We start from the raw sequence: 23,671 nt of genomic DNA on the forward strand, positions 1-23,671 counted from the left end.
GCCGAGCGGGGACGCGGCGCGGCTCGCCCTGAGCCGCCGCAATGGCGAGCGGGAGAGGCGGGGACCGGCGGCGGCGGCGGCGGCGGGAGGAGGCCGGGGGGGAGAGGGAGAGAGGGGGGGGGGGGGGGAGGAGGAGGACGTATGGCGTCATAGCCCAGCGCCGCCGCCATGATGAGGAGGGCGAGGGCCGCGCCGGGCGGGCGGCGGCGGCGCCATGTGCGGGAGGTCGGGGCGGTGGAGGGGCGAGGGAGGAGGCGGCGGGGAGCGGGCGGCCACCGGCGCCATGTTGGGGAGGTCGCGGTGCCTCTCTCCCGCGGGGAGGTGGGGGCGCGGAGGGGGCGAGGGGGGTGTCGGCGCCATCTTGGGGAGGTCGCGCTCATTCTCCCCCTCAGCGAGGAGGTGCGAAGGGGCTTCGGGCGGCGGGCGGGAGAGCCCTGAGGAGGCGGCGGGCCGGGCAGAGGGACCTAGCCTGGGCTGCCCTGGACCTGGCGCCTCAGCCAAGCGGGCTGCGGTCCCAATCGCGTTTTTCTGTGGAAAAAGCCCGTTTAAAACCATCCCAGCCTGCTGCTGGGCTATGGCTTTCTCGCCTGCACACTGCCGCGTACCGCTCTGGTGGTTTTGGGGTGGGAGAAACCATATTGCTGAGCTAATCTGGGTTTAAAAAAAAAAAAAAAAAGAGAGATCAAAATAACACGTCGGGAGGCCGGCGGGGTGTGCGAGAGGCCATCTGTTTGTAGCTGTAAATCTTTGCCCGCTCCCGGCGAGGCCACCAGCTTGAAGCAGCTGTGGCTCCTGCGCTGGAGCTCCTCCGAAACGCGGCTTGGTCTCACGCCAAGGGGACGGGTGTCCCTTCTGCACGTAAGAAAACCGTGATACGACTGTTAGCAGGCTGACCGCCTGCTTTCTGCCCTGAACACGAACGTACTCCACAAAGCCTCTCGTTTCCGCTGCCGCCCGGTGGGTATCGATGAACTGAACTCAGCTTTAGCCCCACTAATTAACCTTCCTGGTATATAGAAGCTAATGATTTCTTGTATTGTCTCATTAGGGCACAGAGACATCTATGAGGATCGCAGCCTTGTTCTGGGGGAAGGTGTTCACGTTTGAAGGCTGTCGCTGTCCCCAAGCAGCCTGGGGTTTCAGTAGGAACCTGAAATACAAAGGAGGAGGATTTAAAACACAGAGGGAAAAGGAGATGAAGGAAATAATAAAAACGGGTATAAATCTGTGTTTTGTAGGAGGGAGTCTTAAGATGGGACTTGACATCTGATGCACTGAAGCTGTCAAATTTAAGATGTTTTCCCCACACCTAAAGAATGACATGGAAAATACAATGAGAACAGGTACTAGGAGAAGAGTTAACAGAAGCTGGTTAAGAGCAGCCTGGAAAGTAAAATATTTTCAGTAATATTCCTTCATTAGGGACCTTATGTGTTTATTACGCACTCTGTGCCAAAGATCTGGCGGATCAAAAATTCAGTAGACTTTTATATTAGAGTAATCATAATTTCATTTTTGTTGGCGTAAAATGTATGTAATTTGTTTTGTTTCAGGACATCAGCCTACCGTCTGTGCCTAGTAGAAACCTCTTCCATGTGTATGTCATTGTACTAAAAAAGATAAAATTTTTGTCATTATACTAATATCCACTACTGGGATTTTACAAGTTGCCTTGAAGCATGCAGTACCAGTCCCTGTAAGAGAGGATGCGTCCTACACGCCTGCCGGCTCACAGCACCCTGCAAATTTGCTGATAGTCAGGCAAATACAGAAAATACAGAAGTCACTTCATCTGATAGGTGGAAAGAAACAGGGCCACCAGTTTTTTCTATTTACAAATAGAATAAAGCAATAGTAGATGACTTCTTAGGGCAGGAAGTGATGACCGTACTATACCCATCTGAACATGCAAGAATATGGAAAGCACGGTATGGAAAACAAACGCTAACTGGCGTGCCTCGTCTGCAGAGCCATCTGAGGCAATTGGCATGCACGTCAGGTCAGCCCGGGATCGACTGTCCACTTTGCACAGTCACACTCCAGTTGTTGCTTCCACAGTGCCCTTGCATTTTTGGGGGATGTTTGCCACCACGTGCACGCTCTCACAGCACATTGTGGGGAAAATAACTCTTCTGCTTTTCGTGTGAATGTTGTCTTTTAGCCCATAGACTCAATCACTCTGAGTTTTGGATGCTCTGCATTTCTGTCGTTGGCCTCCCATAGGTATGAAATGTGGATCCGGGCCAAATGATGACTTACGCCAGTTGCTGAGATGAATGTAGCTTTTGCTGCAGAGCCGTGAAGGTGTTTTGTCTGGGGTTTGCTGCTCCTTGAAGACGGGGGAGTGCCTTGCCAACGTAGGCAGACGTGTGGAGGCAGCTGATGTGGACTGTAACAGCAGTGGAATTCCGTTCTGCTAATCAGCAGTTTTGGATCAGGGCCACAAGCACCAAGACCTGGGACTGTGCCACCTGACAGGCCTGGTATAACCCACAGTGACCCAGAATCTCTGCAGGAGGAAGGTCACTTCCTGGTACATCGCAGGAAGGTAGATTTAGATGAGCCACCAAGAAAATTTCATAATGGTAGGATGTGATAATACTGGAAGAGCTTTGTGACACTATGGAGTTTCCCCTGTTGGAGGTTTTAAGAACAGGTTAGACAAAATACCGCTGAGGAATGCTGTAGGTAGAGTTGCTCCTGCCTCAGGGAGAAGGATGGATGACATGACGTCTCAGAGTCCCATCCAGGTGCATATTTTCAAGGCCACATGTTGCTAATCGGTTTGGAATGGGCAGATCAAACCATGGGCTTGTGAAGGTGCACATTTATGAGTCAATGTCTGTTGAGTGTGCTGAGACTGTGGCTGGCACACGTGCTCATTTTTTTTCTACCCCTCTCAGTGCTCTTAGTTATGTAAAGAGAAGAGAAGAGTGCACACAGGACCAAAGCCTCTCGACAGGGAACAGCATGGACTTTCATTTGGGATGTACCAGAAGGGTCCTCCAGAGAGGCAACATTTCCCAGTATGAACGAACTAACTCTTTCTCTTTGAAAAACTGAGCATCAGCACGTGCCTCCCCAGGTTCTCATGGAGATCCAGACTGTGCTGTGTCATAGACCCGTAATCCTACCAGAAAAGGGTTGGGAAAAGACTTAATTGCAAGTACAAATGTGCATTTGGCCAGCAGAAGGGTAGGGAGCCTGGCTTGCACACCTGTGGGAATGGCAGGGTCTGGTTAGGACATGCCGTATCCAGCATTCATGGAAAGACGGGGAGGAACAATGATGCACGGTGGGGAAAGGGAGCTCTGGTGACAGGGCAGGCCCAGAAAGGTTTACCTGTCCACATCCTGGGTCTGGGAAGAGAAAATGTGGAAGGGATGATGTGAGGACCATGTTGTCAAGTTACCAGCTGGATGTGTCGGCTCAGGTGGTGTGAGGCCATGGGAGAGAGGTCAGGTGACTATGTACAGGCTCTTTTAGCAGATCACCTTGTCTTTGGTTGGTGACTTCTGGGACAGAACGAGAAAACAGATGAGTAACAAGGAAGGATTGCCTAGGAAAAGGTGCACAGGAAAGCATAAGGGGAATGGGAGTGCCTGGTCAATTAGCTGGCGCTGCTTTGTAACATGGGTGGGTTATTACCAGCAGCGGAAGTGGCTTTTGAGCTTTGGCCAACAGCCTCAGACAGGTCTGGCCTGAAAGTGCCACCAGCCTTGCGTCACAGATTTTGTATGTCTTCAGGTGCCACGCTAGGGTCCATGCACAAATAAGAGCCCTAGGTGGAGAGCCCCAGCTCCAGTGAAGACTTTTCTTCTGTGGGAGTGTGGCTCTATTACAACCAGAAGGTTTGCAAGTGTGAAAAAAGTACTATTGGCTTTTAGGGACCACAAACAGAGGTTCCATTTTCGTAAGGGGACGAGACACATGCCCTTGCTGGTGTATTTAGCACATCTCATATACCAGGTCAATCCAACACATTGCTCCTATCAGCTAAGCCAATGTGGGCAGGAGGGAGATTTCTCCAAAAAGTGTTCCAGAGACACAAGTGTAGCTTTAGGACTTCCTGAACACACCAATTATTGCTTATTTTATGACAACAGACGTTAAAACAAACAATCTGTTACCTTTTTGGGTTTATATAGGAAGGCTGGTCTCTGGCATGCTGGAGATGAAGGAGCTGCACGTGGTCGTGCAGCGGAAGACTCGTTCCTGGCAGCAATTCTCTTCAGGGTCTGCTTGCCAGAAAATGCCCTAGCTGCCTCAGAGTTAAAACATCTGCTTATTGGCTGCCTGTGCTTGCAAGCGATTGAAGAGGTGGAATCCCAGCCGCTTGGCATCTTGTAGCATCAGGAGAAAGAGTGGATGGGCCTTTTTTCTTTCATATGGAGCTTTTGTTCTCATCTTAAACCCATAGAAGAGAAAAGTAACTGATTCACCCGCTATGCTGTAAACAAAACACCCTGATGATTTAGCAGAACTAACTGAGCAGTTTTTAAACATTCATAGTGCAGACTGAAGGGGGGAAGAATACAGACACAGCTGCTTGGCCTTTTTCTTCTCTCCCTCTTTTTCAGATTAAAAAAATTGCATCCATTGCTTTCCTTTAATGTGAGTCTTTTTGCAACAGTGATTGTTCAGTAAGGTGCAATAAACCAGATTTGCACGGCTCATAAAGAGCCGGGCTGGTTTTCATTACTCTAGGGAGAATGTTGATAGTGCAATGAGTTTGTTAGAAGTAGCCTTGATCAGGCTCTGGCTGCCACAGCTTCTCTGGAGCCAGATTAGACCAAAGCTGAGTTTGAGTTTTGGGAGGATTCCTGTGATGAAAAGCTCTGTTCTGGTTTGTGTACTCATCAAAATGTACACAGGTGCAGTCATTCTGGAGAGCTGCTACTGGTAGGATCGTGGATTCTTGCAGCGTCCCCCCAGAGTCTGTTGGGGCTCTGCAAATACAGATTTCTGGTCTTTCATCTGAATATCCCCTCTCTTCAGTTTAGATCCTTACACCTAGTTCTCCACCTTTGCGGACACTCCTCAGATATTTTCAGCTTATTTTCACTCCTTCTGTTCAAATGTAGTTTGGTCAAGTTCTGCGTACACTGATCTTGCCATTTTTCTGCACAGAGTATGACAAGCGTCTAAAGTTGTCCAGTGTTACAGTGCAACGTGGGACACAGTGCAGAGGCTGAAGACAATACGTGATTAGCTTTGCCAGGTATGCCAGAGAGAAGGAGGCATTTTCCCATAGAATTCCAGTTCTCCAGGCTTATTATTATTTAACATACTTAGTCTCTTTCCCAGATTGTCTGTACCTCTGTGAAAAAGACACATCCAGAGCTTTTTCCTCTATTTCAGGTTCAGTGTCACGAGAGCCATCTCAAGACCAGAGTTTCCAGTATGGCCTCTCTGGTTTATGATGCCATAACTCTAACTGCAGAGCTTACCCTTTTTTATAATCCTTTGGCATCACCACCCAGAGCCAGCGCACGCTCATAATTGCACCGGTGAAAAACCCTAGTATAGAAAGCAATTGGGCAGTCAACAGTTAACTTCAAGATTTGTTTTCTTGGACAGTAATAAATGATTTTAGGGCTCTGCTGCCTATTTTTGAAGTCCTGTTTTGGATACTCACCTGGACCAGCAGTGCTCTGAGGCAGCCTCAAACCTCAAAAGGTTTCCCATAGGAGCAGGGAGGGTTACAGCAGAAAGGGGATCTGTGCTTTGGACTCTGGAGACCTCAGTTCTCTCGTCAGCAGGGAGAAAGGTTGCATGGTGTGAAGATCTAGAAGATTCCCAAGACTGGGGCTGACACGTTTGTTTTCACATGTGATTATACAACAAAATGGGGGCTGAATGTGCAGCAACACAAGCGATACATGACGTGTCTTGGGGACAGCAGCTTGACTTGTGGTTCCTCTTCTGCAGGAACCAGTAACCAGAAGCGGTCTGGATTTTGGGCTTGCCCCGCAGCAGCCGGCCTCTTCACTGCTTCTCCTAACTAGTGATTAGTTGTTTCTATTCTGCCAGTACCCAGAGTATTTAGAAATAAAGGGCGGCAGTGCTGGATGAGTGCCATTCTCTCATCTCGGTGAAACAGCAGTAACAGTAACAACTACAGAGAGAGAATGGCATGTAAGAGCCCTCTTAGGCTATTATGTATAGCTTTTCAGTGCCCATTGCAATGTTCCTTGCAGCTAAGCACCAAACTAGAGTAGATTTTACTGCAAAAACAGTTAGTGGGGAGACAAAGATGAGACACTAAAAAAGGAAGAAATGAGCTGGGAACTTGTTGGCAGGAAGGCTTTCCTCTCTCATCCCCACGTTTTGCCTGAAGCTTATTTTCAAACACAGTGGTGAAGATTTTTTTTTTTTAAATCGGTTCTTAGGACAGGGGTAGCCTGACTCGAGTATCTAATTTCCGTGCTGAGGCTTGTCCTTTACCAACACTGCACTGCTGCTGGGGCACCTGATAATCCCAGTCCTCGATTGTGGGACAGAGCTGGCAGGGGCTGCTGTGGCCAGCACTGCTCTGGCGAGTTTGGGAGCCCAGCCCCAGGGTGACACCTCCTTAGACCAGCTGCCGTCTTCCTAACGCGGACTGTAGCATACAGTGCTTCCAAATAACGTGCTGCTGTAATGCCTTTTGTACAGGGCTGTGAATCTGCTCATTGTGAGATACTTCTTCAGGTCCAATCTGCTTTTCTTAGGGAAATAAATTCCCCAAGCAGTCACTGAAGACTGATTACACCGAGTTGAATATTTATGATTTGCTTTTCTTCATTACTCAAGGCAATTTTGCCTAAACTGCTAACAGGCAAGGCGATTTTCCCCTGGCTGGGCTAGCTGTCTGAACACAATTACACTTGGCTATTATTAGCAAGAGTGAGCAGGGCTGAGTTTACAACTGTGCAGGAGTGATAAGCTCAAGACGACTGCGTTTCCTCTCCAAGGAACTGTCTAGCTCTGTTCCACTCCTCCACGTCTGAGACACCACCGTGCTGAAGTCAGGAGGTATTTTTGGTCTCTGAACAGGGATGCCCAAAAGGTGCAGGCCGGGTTGTTTCCTTTTAACAGAAGATTAGACAGAGAGAACATCCCACACAATTTTACTCTCAGCCAAGACACTAGAGTCACAGAAGTTTTCTGATACCCCTTTTTATGGCCTTTAGCCCAAATTCCTTAGGACCCCCAAGCCATGGCCATATTAGTTTCCCTGGACTCATCACTTTGTGAAGAACTTACGTTTCTGTATCCACACTAAATTTGAATTTGCTTTTTCAGTAAAACCTTACATATCACAGAGAGTGGGATGGATCTCACTAGATGTTCCTGTACCTAAACAAGACACCCGGGGCTGCTTTAAGCCTCTGCATACGTTTAATCAGAGGAATCACATCCTGAACTGCTCTTACTACCTGAATCTAGACGACTAGTCCAGGCATTGATGCAGACATTTAGATTCAGGGGAGATTAATCCCATGATTCTCAGTTTTATGACTCTCGTGTAGCAACATGTGAGAAGAAAAACTGCACGTCGGAGGTGTTAATTGTCACCTTGTGCTGATGAAGTAGTAGCATTGTGAAGCACAGAGGAAAGCAACAAGAATAACAGGTTTAAAAAATGTAACATAGGAATGGAAGGCTGAAAGTAGTGCACTTTCTTACCCTAAAGAGCTGAAAGGAAGGAATTTTAAGAGAAAGGAGACATAACAATCCTCACTTCATGAAAGATCATTGTAAAGACAGTGATGAACTGTGGGTTATGACTACTAGTAAGCTCAGGACTAGCACAGCTCTGCCACGTGTAGGCATGGGAACAGTCCTAGAGCTACCTGAGAGCTGAACAACCCTGGGACATTTCAAGAGACACTGAGAAGCTTGCCAGAGACACCCCCAGGAGGTCGCCAGTCTGAAATCTCACAGACTATTAAAACTACTTTGATCTCCTCTTCCAAGTAAGCTTGCAATGCCAGGTTGTGAAGAACTTTTAAGACCCACCAAAGCATAGCAACAGACCCTAACTGTGGTTTTAGGCAGGAAAAGCAAAGTATCAACTGCCAATGTAAGAGCTTGAAATGTTTCCTATTCTGCTATCTGCTTTCTGGTGATGGCAAAAGAAATTATGCAAATCACATACATAAGACAATGGAAAAGGATGAGGAATCAATAAAAGCATATACATTTCTAAGAAAACAGAACTACTCCTTGGACAGTTCCCAAAGGGCAAGCTATAATTATCAGGTACTCCCAAAATATTATATCTATTTTCAGAAGGTGCCAGGCTTCCTGGATAAAGTACCTCAGGAGCCAAAACAACAGGTGACAGAAGAAGGACTCTTGCTTTCAAGGACACCATTTCAGGCCATATCATATTTGAGATGAGTCGGACACCATGGCAGGCTCAATGGTTATTGCTGGAATAAGACAAAGAGCCTCATGCTTAGAAAGCTCCGATATACCCCAGCAGAAGATGCCTGTTTCACTAGGTCTGAGAGCTTCAGCTTTAAATAATAAATAAAGCACTACTTACCTTGAAGAACTGAAGCACAAGGTGAGATTACAAAATTGAGATCACTAGAGGAGGCACTACTATCAATAGTATTAGAAGAAGCAGTGATTTCATAAGGGTTGGCATTTTCTTCCTTTCATTTCTTCAAGCATCGGATTGTTGCCAATAAGCAGATTGCCAGTCATGTCAGAAGCTTTAAACCAACCGTAACTCTCCTTATGAAGCTCTCTTACGAAACAACCGGTGTTGCAAGATAATTCACTTTCCATAGAAAAGTCAGATTAAGAAAACTAGGAACATGACATCATTCATCAACATCACTTATGATCCAGCCTTCACTTCTGCTGTCTTAGGGGCTTGATAAAATCTGCTTACAACCCAATCAGACTCTACAGACATGAAATAGATATTCACAACAGGCCCCTCCCCTTCTCTGATGAAAAAAAAATCCATCTGATACATGCAAAGCATTCCCACTTGCTCCTCCACAACCATCTCTAGTGAAGGATACGTTAAATCAAGGATGGGAGACTCCCAGCATCAGCAAATGTCACAGAACAGAAATTCTCTCCATACATAAACATATTACGGTTTCAAGAAGGTCAGTCAGCCTACATAACGTTTTGAACTGCCATGTAAAGAAACCCATAGAAGTTATCACAGACAATGTTTTGTGTAAACAAGAAGGGAGCCGGATCATTCCTGCTATGCAATGAGCAATCCAAGTAGTTGTAACTGTATTCAACATGCAAAGTGCTATGTCATGTGCTATGGTAGTATATCCATCAGATCAGATGAGGATTTGGGGCAGATTTATTCTAGAAACATTTTTTCAGTCCAAGAGAGGTCAAAAAAGTCATAGATAGTAAATTAATTTTTCCAGGAACGAAATACTTTAAGGAATGAGCGGTTTGCCACAAATGTGACAAACATCCTTTTGGTCCAGAAGTGGTCATGCCTCACATGCCTGTTTCCCATCTCCTTTTTATCTACAAGGAGATCCCAGCATGACTAGCTCAGGCAGAGATAGCTATGCTGTAGACGTGCAAAGCAAGGTGAGATGACCCAAGTCTAAAGTCTCTTTCAAGTGTGTTCACCATATCGCCACTGAGAAAACTCAAGAAAAACCCAGCTGCAATAATTATTGTAACTAATTGCTTAACCAATACAACTTTAATTCAAACATCAGTTTTGTAGCTTCTGGTTTAACATCTCAGTATACATGGAGAACTCTTCTCCCAGGCTGGTTATCATCATACTTCACAGAACAGGCACTTCCTATTAAATGATGTGGAAAAAGTACCCCCAAGAGATGTATGACCTACTTGAATCACCCTGAGAGTGAAAAAGATTTTCTGAAGTTAAATGTAATTTTCAATTGCACTAAACAGCATGATGTATTTTTGCTTTCCTCATGTAATCCATGTACTCCGGTCTACCTGCTGACATTAAAAAAGGGCTTTCTTTTAGATTGTAGGAGCACTTGGCCTATCGCTTGCAATTTCAGCTATTAAAAATATTCTAACATTCAGCAGTAATTGCAGGTGAACTTTTAAAGCATTTGGTTCAAGAATTTCCACCAAAGAGCAAACCGCTCCGTTCATGGCATATAATCACAGCCATTCCAAGGAAGCCGTTGTAACCATGTGTTGCATTAAATATTTTCCTCATTTTTCTTAAACGTTTCTCTCTTTTAGTGCCAATTACAGCTAGAAGACAATTGGGAGAAATGCTGGTACTAAGCCAGTCTTTTGCATAAAAAAGATTTCACACTCTTGTTTACTTTAGCTTAGTCGTGAAGATATCAGACCTTAACAGTAAATTAAAAAAAATCTCTTTGGTTGTTTCTCCTGAAGTCATATAGCAATAATCTAGAAGGAACACTGCAGACTTAAAGGACTCTATTTTATTTTAAAAGAACTAAGTATTTCTTACCTTTAACAAAATTATGTGCAGCCTAAACCAAAAAAAGTCAAGGAAAAAGGTATTTTCTCCCCAGGATTCTCTTATGACTAACCTATGGTCTGAGGCTGTTGGGGTGGGAAGGCCCTATAAGCTTCCTCTAAGGGGACATCAAAAGCATCTGCAAGAAGCAGGACTCCTGAATTCACTGAATACCTCCGGAAAACTACCAGTAACTGGATAATTATATAGTGGATAAAGCACTAGGATGTAACAAAACCATCCCAGTATCTGAAATGGAAGACATCAATACTTGCAGGTGTCATGGTACCTAGACAGCACGTCTCAGAGAGCAACCATTTCTGTAAGTTCTAATCTTGTTACTTCTGGTCTTTTGTACAACAACTACTAGCAAAAGAGAGGAAAAAAAAAGACTTGTGCCTTTTTAAAAAATAAACAGCTTGAAAGAGAGAGGCTTATAAAAAAGACAGCAAAATTGGACTCTCTTTGTTCCTGGAGGACATGTGAAATGGCAGTGGGGAACCAAGACAGTGAAAAATGAGCAAATGCGACAGGAGTTAACCTACTGAAAACTTTATTTTATTTACTTCTGCTGACACTATTTAGTGCCAACATCTAATATGCCTTTCGGATGAAAGTTTTTCTTTAAAAACTCACCATAGTAACCTCTTCATTGTGGAGATACCATTTATGAGCAAGAGTCCTCAGCTGTCCTCCCCTGAAGTTGGGAAATAACAGCCAGGGCATTTCTTAAAATGAGAAATGAGACAAAAGGATACATGCCACTTCTCAAGCCTTTCTTATGTATCATAAAGATCCACAATGCTTTTCTTAATGTGAAAATAACGTGCTAGGAGATACCAGGCAATACAGAAACGCTGACTGAAGGAAAGAGTAAAGAAGGGAAGCTGCTCACATACAGCTTGAAATATTCTAATACCAAATGTGGTGAATAATATCTTTTTTTAAACTTTATATATATATATATAGCCATCAGTCACATCACATAACAGTCCTGTGACTCTCCCCTCCCCACCGCTGTGCCGCACCCACAAACATGCACATCAACATCCAGTGTATTTTTAACAGCGGGGCTTTGGTACACAGCTTCCTACAGGAAACGTTAACCTCGCGTACCCAAAGCAGCGCACTGTGCATGACTGCTTGGTAACAGCAAAACGAAGGAAGCCCTAATACTAGAAAAATGTAACTCCCTGCAAGAGATGACACGCATAATGTCACGAAGTTCCCTTGCACTGTGCCCATAAAGCAAAGGGCCTCTCCAGCTTGCTGTTTCCCCTCAAAAGATTCCTTGCGGATTTGAGCAGAACAGGCTTTATTCATCATAAACTCAGCTTATAAGTTCTGTACCCCAGCAGGCAGAAGAGCCCATCACAGAATCAAACTCTTACAGGTTGTGATAAAACAGAAATACCTGCGAGTGTCATCCCGCAGCAGCGGAGGCTCCCTGTAAAGTCACGTCCACTTGAGCCAAAGACTCCCTTGGAAGTCAGCAGCACAGCCTGCGGCACTTTTAAGCAACACATTCAAATAGAGAATCGAGCCATTTGAAGTCCAAACTTTTCTTTAGAGATGTCTGTTGGTCTTTATCAACCACCAGGGAGCCTGAATTACATGCAAAATTGAGATGGATTAAGGCATGAGAGAGGTAAAAGGGAAAAAGAAGAAAAAAAAAGTGTTTCATTTTTCATCTGTTGTCAAAGAAACGAATGGCAACTTTTCAGATACACTAGAAAGCAGAGTCTTTGTCTTTGCACTTCGCTGGTCACCATCTGGTGTGCTCAATTGCATTATGCAGAAATCAGATTTATTTTTTTGTAAAGAGAAAACATACAAATATATTTCACTATTTGTTCCAGTAATTTTTGCATACTAAAACTTTGCTTTGGAGTCTTTAAATCATTGTAGCTCCAGTCTATCACAGATATAAAAATGGCTTCGCTTACTTGTAACTGCCGTATCAGATCAGACCACTTGTCTGTCTTGTGTGGCACGCCGTCTCCCGCGCTGGTCAGATAACAGCTGCTTCAGAGGAAACTGCGCACGATGCTGCGATAGGTAGTTGGAGAGTAAGTTGCCCAGAAGGAAGTTACTTCCCCAAACACTTGCTCTGCATGCAATTGCTGTTAAACTGGGTTCTTCATCTTGGCAAGAGGTTGTACTGCTCTTCAACTTCTCCTGCAAACTGACCCTGGGACCCAAACTGACAGTGATGGTGGGGGGCTGCCCCATGATGTTAAGCAGTTCCTACCTCAGTGCTCGGAGACATCTGTCCCTTAAAGCTCTGTGTAGTAAATATATCATACAAAAGGGAATGATTTTTTTTTTATTTTATTTTTTTAAATGTTTAGCTTGAGATGCTAAATACAGAGGTCGCAAGAGATCTCTTGTTTCAGAATGCTGATACTTGGAGGAAATAGTTGCAATTGTATGCTGTGACCAGGGACTTCCTGGTGGGTGATGGGGAAGCAAGAACATGAGTAAGTGCTGAGGAAGACATGTCGGTGTGCAACATAGAACAAACTGGTACTGCAGACCACATCTCTGATTCAGCAGAACATGCCAACTGCAGACTAATTAGCAAGGAAACAGGATACCCACCATGATTTTCTTGACATGTAGATGAAACAAATTCAGTGGAATAGTGCAGTAGCCTACGTGACAGTAGTTGGCCTACAAGCAGTGCCACAAAACTATGATTTTACCTGGTCAAGACCTCTTCATAGAGGGAACATTTTAAGCTGGAGAAACAGCATAAGGCTTTACAGGCCTTTATCAGTTTGGGTCAATCATATTATAATTGACCTGTTATCCATAACATAAAGTTACCTGGAAGTCGGAAAGGTGCTGCACCTCCTCCTGCAGTTAAGTCAATCAGAAATGGCCTTGAGAGCCAGTTTGCTGCTCTGCCACATCAGCACCGCAGATGTTCAGCCCTGAGAAACCAACTGAAATTCTGATGCGATACTTCCTGTGCACGTCACAGTGCTGCTTGCTGTAGAGAGCGGTCTTGCATGCTCAGTCCCTCGGCTATCCTAGAGAACTGGAACATCTTCCCTCATAGTAGCTCTAGCCCATTGCAGATTCTCTTTTCCTGACTCTTTCTCCAATATTCCAGCCCTTTTGTATTCCTTGCCATCTCTCCACAGCCTGCATCAGTTCAGGACACATCCTCACCCCTCCCAGTCACTCTACTGCATCCTTCCAGTCGGTGTAAGAATCTGGGAGAGATGTACAGCTTCGCTTGGCATGCTGCTTCACAATTTACCAAGGGCTGCTTTAAACACATGGAGGAAATGGAGCGAAACAACTCTGAACTCTAACACAAAGCTTGTGGTCTCTAGCCAGGATGTTTGGACTAAGGCCGATTACTGTAAGGGGAGACCTGGGGGCGGGGGTTCGTCATCACCTCTGTGTGTAACAGCATCACTGACAACATCTAAGCTAGATCTCCAGAGTTTAACTACAGCCAAAGGAGAGCTCCTGGTAATTCGCTGCAGCTTCAAGTACTGCTTATCTGACCAAACATAGCCATTTCCTTTAGAACGAGGTGAATCACCCAGATACACAGATGGCATCGCATGGCGCTCTGTTGACCCAGAGAGGGAGCACTGGGTGACTCTCAGATAAGCTGATGTTACAGAAATCATACTTAACACTGTCAATCTCAACCACGGTATTCACTTTCTGAGCTCAAGTTTCCACCAGCGCTGGTTAAACCAGCTGGAGGTACACCAGCGCTATCAGGGAGCACGTCCCATCCGTAAAAGAATGGCAGCGGTATGGGTAGAGCAAACCCCACTACAAACCCTTCAGAGTGCTGAGGCACAATGCTTTATTCCACACAGAACTGGAGGGTGAAGGGCCACAGCTGAAATTACAATGGCACAGTGTCACTTACCATTTGTCACTCTATGCTTGAGCTATAATAAGAGTGTCTTTGTACGGACACAACAGTGATTACGGCAAAATATTCGAGCTAACCACTGGAGAGGTCAGTACGAGTCTAATCCACAAAAAAATCTCTTCTTCACTGGGGAGCTTGGTTTTCACTAAGTCTGTTGCGTTCCAGCCACCTGGTTACTTTCTTTTCTTCCCCTTCTTCTTGGGGGAGCCAGGCCAGGGAAAGCCCCGGAACTCCAGGCAGGCGGGGACATTGTGACAGATGTAGTAAGCGTTGAGCATAGCAGCTGGGCTGAGGATATCCACTTCCTTCACCACCTTCTTTGCTTTCTTTTTGGAGCTTTTGCCTTTGCCACGCTTGGGTTTGCTACTTTTAACTGCCTGCAGAGAGAAAATGACCACAAAAACACTCAGTTAGTTCTGCGTCTTTATTGTCTCGCTGCTGGGTAGAGGATCCCAAGACATCCCGGAACAGCTGTTTCATTGCATCTTAGTCTTGGCTCACTGTATTAGCTCGGAGCCCCTCACCACAGACTCCTGTACTTTGTGGTGATTTTATATATGGACTCACAAGCATTAATACACTTTCACCAAATCCATATTTGCTCTATAGGCTGTAAGAATCTTTAAAGTCATCAGACAGAGCTAATTAGTGTTCCCCTGTGCTTCTCTCTGGCTAAAAAAGGTTTGTGCACAATGGAAATCATACATTCTTTTCAATTGATTTTTTAATTAATGCATTACGATACAATCCTGAAGTCAACTAAGCCTATGTTGTGTGTTCATCCACTGCTGTGTGTCTACTTGTGACTCTGGATCATAAACCAGAAAAGCAGGTCTCCCTTCTACAGCTGTGGCCTTTTCAAGGCTCTCTGATACAGTTGCTCTTCTACCATTAGCAGTAACACAAATCTAAACAGCAGCTCTGCGATTCTGTATGTAAAAAGAAGGTGTTGCCAAGACTCACCCAAGGCCTAGAGCAGGCCAAAAAAATACTCCTGTTAACTGCAGCTGATTAGCGCTGGTGCCTGAACACCCAGCCTCTTGCCTCCGAGAGGGATTTGCCGGAGTCTGATTCACTCCCTGGATTGTTTTCTCACCCATCCTGGCTACTCCTTGCAACAAGCCCAGAGCGTGTCTTCGTGGAAGACACTGCCTCCAGGTATTGAGCAACAGAAACCAGGCCAGGGACCCAGAGGGATCTCTCATTGCTGCTGTGTAGGCAGGAAGATGGTGACGGCAACACAGAGCCAGAAGGTGGTCAGTGTCCCAGGAATGTCGAGGATGGAGTGACAGCTAGTCCCAGAGAAAAGGCCGAACGGGAGTCTTTACACATCAGAAGTGACTGGAAGTATTTGCTCTCTGGTCCGATGCCAAGAGCACTTTCAGTACACACCGAGTCACTTTATGAATCTGCCCATCTATTTCTGTTATTTGCCCGGTTTTGCATGCTGTAATTAAACGGATCCAAGCACTTCATTAGGAAGAATTAGCACAGATACAGCCGGAAAGGCCACATGTAACTATCAGTTGGGCAGAAACTAGGAGAAGGCAGCATACATAGCATATTTTTCATGGTATCAATTCTAAAGCGTCCTTCTCAGTACTGTTGAGTGCAAAAGAGACAAACATTTGTGCTCTGAGGTATGAGAACAGAGTCAGGGGTACAATCTTCAGAATCAGCTGGGACCACAATGTGAAGGAATATGTACAGGTAAAGAAAAAGAAAAAAAAGTCAAGATTTCTATATAAAATACACAGAACCACTATCCACAAAAGGAAAAAAGAGACAAAATACAGAGTGCAAGCTGCAGCTGATGGCAGTTTCCTAAACCTTCAGTCATGCAGACTGCAAACTACTTGAACTCAGACATATATTAGAGAAGGTGACAAGCCTTTTTTGCAGACCTTAATTGGGTAGAATTTGTTGAATACTTCATGTGCTGGTATGTGCACACTTCACAGAGTAGATGCTTATGTCGGATTTTTCAGCCAGTCACCTGAATCACACTCCCTGTTTACGCATTCCCAGCAGGGTCTCTGGCAGATTTTGTGAGCACAGTTAGGTTGCTGGTCAGAATTTGGCCTGTAGCTGATCTTTCAAAATAAAAAAGGTGCTTACAGGTAAGGGCAAACTGTTGTCTAAGTCTGCAGGGAGAACCAGGGAATGCCTTTTGTCGAGAGCAGCCTCACTGCTCCTGCTGTCCCTCTGCAGCAGAAACCTCTGACCTCCTGACTGTAAATGTTCTCAATCATTGTCAGCAACTGTCTTGTCTTGTTTCCCGTCCCTCATGAAACGTGGCATTGGCAAGCTGTAGTCTGCAGTCACCTCACACATTCGCGCAGAACCTAGAGCAGGGGTTTCCGAAGCGTGGGAAGCTAACAAGCTACAGCACAGCATCATGAATGCTGTCAGAAGTAACACCTTGTGCGTGTACGTGCACATACGGCAGTGCCAGAGCCAACGCTTGACGCACCAGCTGATGACCCCAGGATTTCTTATGGATTTATCAGGCAACCAAAGGACATGTGATGCTGAACAGAGTGCAGTTCTTTTTCAGCATGTAGAGGCAGGACTTGCACAGATCAGTCTTCCCACCCTGATCTCTTGTGAGTTTTTAAACTACAGCCCAGTGTGACATCTGAACACTCTTCAGAAGTACTGGGAAATACATGTTTGTGCAGCATTTTTATTCACCCACAAGCAATAAGATTTGATGCTTTATAGGATGTGTGCAAAATTTTACAGCCTGTAGCCAAGAACAACAAGAAAAGCTAAAAATCAGAATCGGGTGCATACTTGCACACAAAGTGAATTTGGGCAGGTCAGTTTATGTCCTGCAGCCTTGGGAAGGAACCTTTTGGATATTAACTCCATTTCCTTAAAAAGCAGTATCAATACTCTTCAGAAGAATCAAACCTGTATTACCATGGCTAAGTCTTTTTACTGAGCGGTGGGACTCCACATCAAGCCCTGAAGATGGACCCTGCAACACACAATCATGCAGTGGGTTACATACTGTACAAAGCAGTAGTATCATTACCCCCTAAACTTTAAAGGGGAAAAAGAAAAAAATAGTTAAAGTTAGTTCCTTGCAAAAACAAGTCGAGGTGTGTCATACCTAAAAGCGTTTCTTTGCAGACAATCACCTGTGAAGTCATCTACTAACTGCCAGATTCCAGGACTCGGAGATTTTCGGCAAAGCCCTTGAGATTTACTCTAACAACGCAAGACTAGACAGGAAAAAAAAGGAGAGCCTGAACCTCAACTCGGTGTCAGCGACCTGCAAAAGGCACTTGCCGAGCCCCAAGCTCACGGCAGCGCTGCCAGGCTGCTCCAGGCCCACCTCACCCACCGACCCCATCCCTGCTTCCAGGACACCCCGTGCAGCACAGGTAGGATCTTACCTCCCTGTCTCCACAGCACCCACAGCCTTCTTTTCCCCTTTTGCACGGGCAGAAGAAACGAAGCTGGGGAGAGCTTCCCTCACACCCCGCTGCGTGAAGAGACAACGAGTTCTCCACAGCCTTCCCCTCCGCCGGGTGAGAGGTGCACGTCCCGCAGAGACACAGCGCTCCAGAAATAAAACCACAACGCTTTTAAGCGCAGCCCACTGGAGCCCCCGCCTCTGCCTGCGGCGGGCCCCGGTGCCGGTGCCGGTGCCGGTGCCGGTGCCGGTGCCGGTGCCGGTGCCAGTCGTAGCCTCCCCTCACGGCCGCCGCCGCTAGGCGCGACCTCCCCTCGTTTACCTCCCGCGCCGCGTTGCCATGGCACCCACACCCGTCTCCCCAGCCCACGCATGCGCAGTGGAAGGCGGGAAAGCGGGGAGGGGCGGGGGCTGCAGCTGACGCACCGCCCCTTGCCCAATCCGCCGCGGGGGCGGTGCGCGCCGCGCGCTGCCCGCGACCGTTGCGGTTGCAACGGCGGCCTCAGGAAAAGGGCGGGAAAAAGGTTTTCCGGGGGCTGAGGGGAGCTGTCGCCGCCGTCCCGCCCTCCGCGCTCGGAGGGAGCCGGGCCAGAAACAAAGCACGAAGGGGCCTACCCCACCCACAGCCAAAAGTACCAGCGAAAGGTCATGGGGGGGAAATACCACAACAACTTACGGCTGAGAGGAGGAGGGAAGGAAGTTGTGCTTTTCAAAGGTTCTGGGAAAGATTGGCGTTTGGTAGACTATTAAATGAATATTCGCGTTATTTGTGGGCAAAAAGCCTCTGGTCGGGTGATGTTATGCCTCTGCTTCCTGCTGGTGCTGAGGGAGGCACAGCCCACGCCTTCATCCTCTCTGCTATTGCACTGTGAAAATCGGGGGGGTTCTCTTTGTTTACCCAGCTGACCTAGCATCCTTTACCACAGAAACATTTTAAAAAACAACCTCTGCTTTTGCCTCCTTTGAGAGCCACAGTTTCGCACAGCAGGCACCAAAAACTACACGTAATAGAGTTCGGATGTTTTCAAGAAATCCCCAGACAGCGGTTAAAGTTAAGCTGAGGTCTGAGACCCAGGGAAGCGATGGAGGTGGAAGGATCTGAGGGAGGAGCAGGCAGCTGAGGGGTTCATTGCAGTGCCCTGCACCTTTTTTAGGCACAACAGTTTTTTCACAGCCAGGGTACTAATGCTTGTAAATACCCTTTTTTTTAAACTTTGGAGAAAGAATGGGAGACAGGTGTCTCCCCTGTGTTCCTCAGCACCAGGCTTTCACTTGCAAAGTGCTAAAAACCAAAAGGCACAAGTGAAAAATAGCAGGAGCTGAATTGCCTCATAGAAAAAAATAGCTCATAATTATACTACTGCCAAACCCCAACATATCAATGAGTCTGCCTAGATCATGGATTTATTTTTATCTCAAACTTTAACCTCTGTAAATCTGTACTCTGGTACATAAAGCCCATAGGATGCCCTTTATCATATTTTAAAGCTCTTCTTCCAAATCTTCACAGGTAGGAGCTTAGAGGGTATTTGATTTTAGTGAGATTTCCTAAGGAAATGGGGCTTGCACTGGCACACGGGTTGCCCATCAGCCCAGCTGCAATAACTTCTGAGCCGGTTGGCCAATTCCAACCATTATTGACACAGAAGTAAGAGTTCAAATACATGAAATCCCTACGCATTTCATGAAAATCATCAGCTGCACAGAGTGTGGGAGAGAGACACTATTAATGTCTCTGCTGAGGAAATGTTAACCCAGCTCAGCCTGTCTCTGGGCTGTTTGGCACGGGCATGTGCTGTCATTGGAGTGGGGAGGACGGAGCGGTATTTAAGGGCAGTGGAACATGAACCTGTAGGAAGACATCTTTGTTTCAGAATGATTAATTTTAACAAAACCAAGGATTCTCTTAATTTTGGGAACTGGAGGCTATAAGTTTCAAATATCAGAAAGGCTCATCATTTTAATGCAATGGTAAGTACTGAGGACCAACGTGTCATTCGTTTTTTTTAAAAAAAACACTTCTGGGAAGAGAGATGCCTTTACTTTTTCATTTGCCTATTGGACATAACAGCTGTCCAGCCTTTGTTTTCTCCCCTGGTGTGAAGTTTGTACATATTATAGTCTGCTATGTACAGACATTTAAATAAATCAGCATTGGAAGGGACTGTGGGTAGAGGATTGTAAATCTGATTTACAAAAATATCCAACCATCTTTCCCACTCTTCCCCTCTTCCTGGCAGCTACAGAGATTGTTGGGTTTATTACAAACACAAATTTCCATCTCATGGAATTATAATGATTAACAAGCATTCAGCTGTTGCTTTGGATGCTGTGAAGTAATGCAGTGGTTAGAAGGTATGTGGACTCTGTGAAGGAGCTTTTTTAATATTGATAGAAGAGTGGACATATTTAGCTACGAATGTACAAGTACTGAAGGGAGACAGAACAACTCTGTAGTGGCAGAAATGTTTGCAGGGACAGTATTTCAGCATGAGAATAGAAGTGGATATAGAGAATGAGCCAGACCGGTGACTGAGCAGAGTAAAACGCGGTTTAATGAAGAATGATCAGAAGAACTCCCAGAAATGAGAATAAAAGAAGAGATGAGAACAACAAAGAAAACAAGAGCCTAATAAAACATGAAGAGAAATAAAGGTATCAGTGAAAGAAAGGAAGAAGGTGGTCAGGAGGAAACTGTTGAAGGAAAATAGTTATCACTGCACGTAGACTAGATATCAAAAGAAGGCTAAATGACAGGAATGAGTGCAACAGCAAAATGCACCAGGTGATGACTAGAGGAGGAGCTCAGGAATAGAGAAAGCAAAGAGCAAAGGCACTCCTTGGCAAAATACAGGTCTAATGATTATCTCTTTTATCAAGAGGGAAAGTTGAGCCAGGAGCGCAGGTTGGATGGAGAAATGAGACCAGGAAACTTTGGAAATAGTATCAGCTGGGTCATCACCCGACATCGTGGCTGAGCGTGGGTGTCAGCAGAGGGTGAGATGCTGCTGAGGAGGATGTTTTGAAAAGCAATTTTGAAACACGGAGTGGAAACCACTAGACTTACTTGCCTTGAGCAGAAAGGGATTGAGTTAATGGAAAACACCATTTTATCTTTCCAAAGTAACATGTTTGAGTGCCTGACCAGCTGAATGCCGTTACCGTGAATACGATGCAGACCTCTTTCTCAATCCAGTGGAAAAAACTTCTCTGTTGTAATCTGGACATGTTACGTGTTTTCAAGAACAAACGATAAGGCATTCAGTGTAGAAAACATACCTCTCAGATTCTTTTACTTATCGCGGATATTTTGTTTTCTCTAGAAAATACCAGCCTTTTCTCTCATGACTGTTCTCTATTGCTGTGAGTGGGATCCAGGAGAATGTGCTATTCAGAGGGAATTGCTTTCTGATCAGTGAGGAGTATCGAACTTCACTGAGGCTAATGAGCATGTTATCTCTCTTCTACTCAGATGAAATGATGGAGCAGCTGAACTTCTTTGTATTTAGCGGTGAAGGAAAACGAGGCATACTGTTACCCTGTCTCATAGGCCATTGTCAGGGTGATGTGGAGGATGAATTGTAAAGAGGTTCCTTGCCATTTGAAAAGGTGCAGGGTCTTGGTCTTTGGTTGTTCTAGGCATGTCTGTGGTTTGAGTCTTGTTTTCAGCGGCTAAGTTTACTAAAGCAGCTCCTATTCTTTTCTCTCCCTTTCTCTCCCTGGTCTCTAAGAGGCCACAGGCAACTGAATCAGTTAGCTACTTGAGATTAAAATAGCCCTGCCAGAAGAATATTCACTGCTGAGGAAAATCTCGGAGGAATCCTGGTACCTGATCAGAAGGAGCAAAAAAAGACAGCGAAAGAAGCAAAAGACCAAGAGAGAACAGGGAAAGGCTTGGTAGCGTAGCTCAGAAAGGTGGACTCCAGATTTTCTAAGTAAAACTCTTTTTAATGAGTCTTGGGATGGATAATGAAAGAGATAATGAAAGAAATAATAAAAAAAATTGATTTTTACTGTGTTCAGGGAAAAATGATTTTGTGTAATTTTTATGAACAAATCACATGGCATAAGAAGCAGTCATCGTTATACTCATTATCTCCTTTTAGCAAAAACAACTGGCAAGACACCACACTATACTAACTATTGAGGCTAAAAAGAAGTAACAGTAGTGACGAGCATATCTGAAATATTAGATCAAGGAGACAAAAATTAGCCTGTGCAGTCAACTGTTGTATTTTGTAAAGAAGCTTGGACCTGGCTACAAAACAAGCTACTGTTTACACATGCAAGGCTTTTGATAAATAATTAAGGGAAATTTCTGCAAACTAAGAGTATAATAAACCTGGCCTCCTAAAGTCACTGCTGTAGTTACAACTGGATAAATAAAGAGTGCTTTAGCTCTGGCAGCTGTCAGGCCAGGACATCTCAGTATCATTATTTTTATGGAAATATTCACATAAGAGAAAGGAGGGATATTAGGTTATGGTCATTTTCACAGAGAGACAAGAAAATGTGTATGCACAGGCAGGGGACCACATCCAAATAGAGAATGGAATGGCTACTGAGAAGTGTGTCTGTGGGGAAACATAATGCCTTATGTTCCTCACTCCAACAAACTGGTAGTATCTTTAACAAGTTGTTCCATAAGCTGTGGAATTAATGAAACCCAGTGTCATACAGATTCGCGTCCTTTCCCTGCAGCGCTCTCCAGCTCGGCCCTCTCCCCCTTGTCTTTTCCCAGCGCTAACCGTAAGCCTTCCCCATGTCCTGCAGAACAGAGCTTCTCTTTCCCACGCCCCAGCGCACGAGGCAGCTGCAGACTCGCCCCAGCATCTGCCAGGCACACGCAGATCTGCCGGCCATCGCACGGGCCCTAACTGGCCCGCTGCTTTCTGCCAGACGGAGTGGATCAAGGCTGAACTCCCCCTGCCTTTGCCTCAGTTGGGGAGTTAATAGGTTCGCTCTCTACCTAGCTGCCAACTTGCACAACTCTGAAAGGGACTTCATTATCTTTGAGGCCTTTTATCCTTCACTCAAATTTGCATGACATTAGCTAACCCGTTTGGAAGTTGCTTATAGAGGACTGAGAAACTAATAGCGTAATTGCATGTGCCTTATATCCCTAGAAAAGGCGGCTAAAAATAGATGAATCTGTACTGAGAAAATGACTTACCAACAGCAAAACTTTCAGCAACCACCTGTAGGCTGAAAAAAAAAAAAAGCTCTGCATATACCAATTACAACAGAAACTGAGAACACTCGAACATTCCTGGAATCAACAGCCATGTTTGGGGTAAGATAACAGATGTTCCTTCAGCTGTACAGAAACCGTCCCAAACTTTGTTCTGAAACTTTCTCGCTATACATCAAAATCATTATTCCATAATTGCTATCTCCTAGCTCTTCTGAGATTTTTTTAAGTAGAAGAAAATCCTCACTGTGAAGCAAAGAAGTTTTAAACTGCTACCTGCTTGCAGTTTGAGAAGTGCAATAGGAGGATGGAGTCTTTTCTAGTACTGCTTGAGAAGCAGCATCTGCGACTGTCCTAAGTACTGGTACGAGTTTTCTAGAGGGGCCTCAGTTGATATACTGCTCCAACACCTCGAGGGAAAGTCTTTGGAGTATTACATTGTTTGAATTCCCCTCATCTGTTTGTAAGTAAGTGGAATAAACTTACTAAAATAGAGGTTCTCTCTATTCCTGCTAAACTGGCATTTCAGTCCCACAGCTGCTCTGCAGAGCGCTGTACAGTCCGTAGTGAGGCCAGCAGTTTGTATCAGCATGAACCGAAACCCACGTTTTCCAGCTTTCCAGAAGAAACCCTCACTGAACATCGGATATCACAACTGAAGTACAGTCTTTGTGACAAATATGTGATGAG

The 23,671-nt window shown here is 45.4% G+C and overlaps 1 protein-coding gene across 1 annotated transcript; it reads right to left on the reverse strand.

Moving 5' to 3' along the window:
• Positions 1-14,242: 14,242 nt before the first annotated feature.
• SMKR1 (small lysine rich protein 1) lies at positions 14,243-17,962 on the reverse strand. The gene is made up of 4 exons (XM_050915054.1): positions 17,771-17,962; positions 17,485-17,596; positions 17,292-17,349; positions 14,243-14,743 (listed from the first exon to the last, which is right to left on the reverse strand). The coding sequence occupies exons 3-4, from the start codon at positions 17,292-17,294 to the stop codon at positions 14,540-14,542; spliced, it is 207 nt and encodes a 68-aa protein (XP_050771011.1). The 5' UTR covers positions 17,295-17,349; positions 17,485-17,596; positions 17,771-17,962; the 3' UTR covers positions 14,243-14,539.
• Positions 17,963-23,671: the final 5,709 nt, after the last annotated feature.

This window comes from Gymnogyps californianus, chromosome 1, assembly GCF_018139145.2.
Source record: "Gymnogyps californianus isolate 813 chromosome 1, ASM1813914v2, whole genome shotgun sequence".
NCBI lineage: Eukaryota > Metazoa > Chordata > Aves > Accipitriformes > Cathartidae > Gymnogyps > Gymnogyps californianus.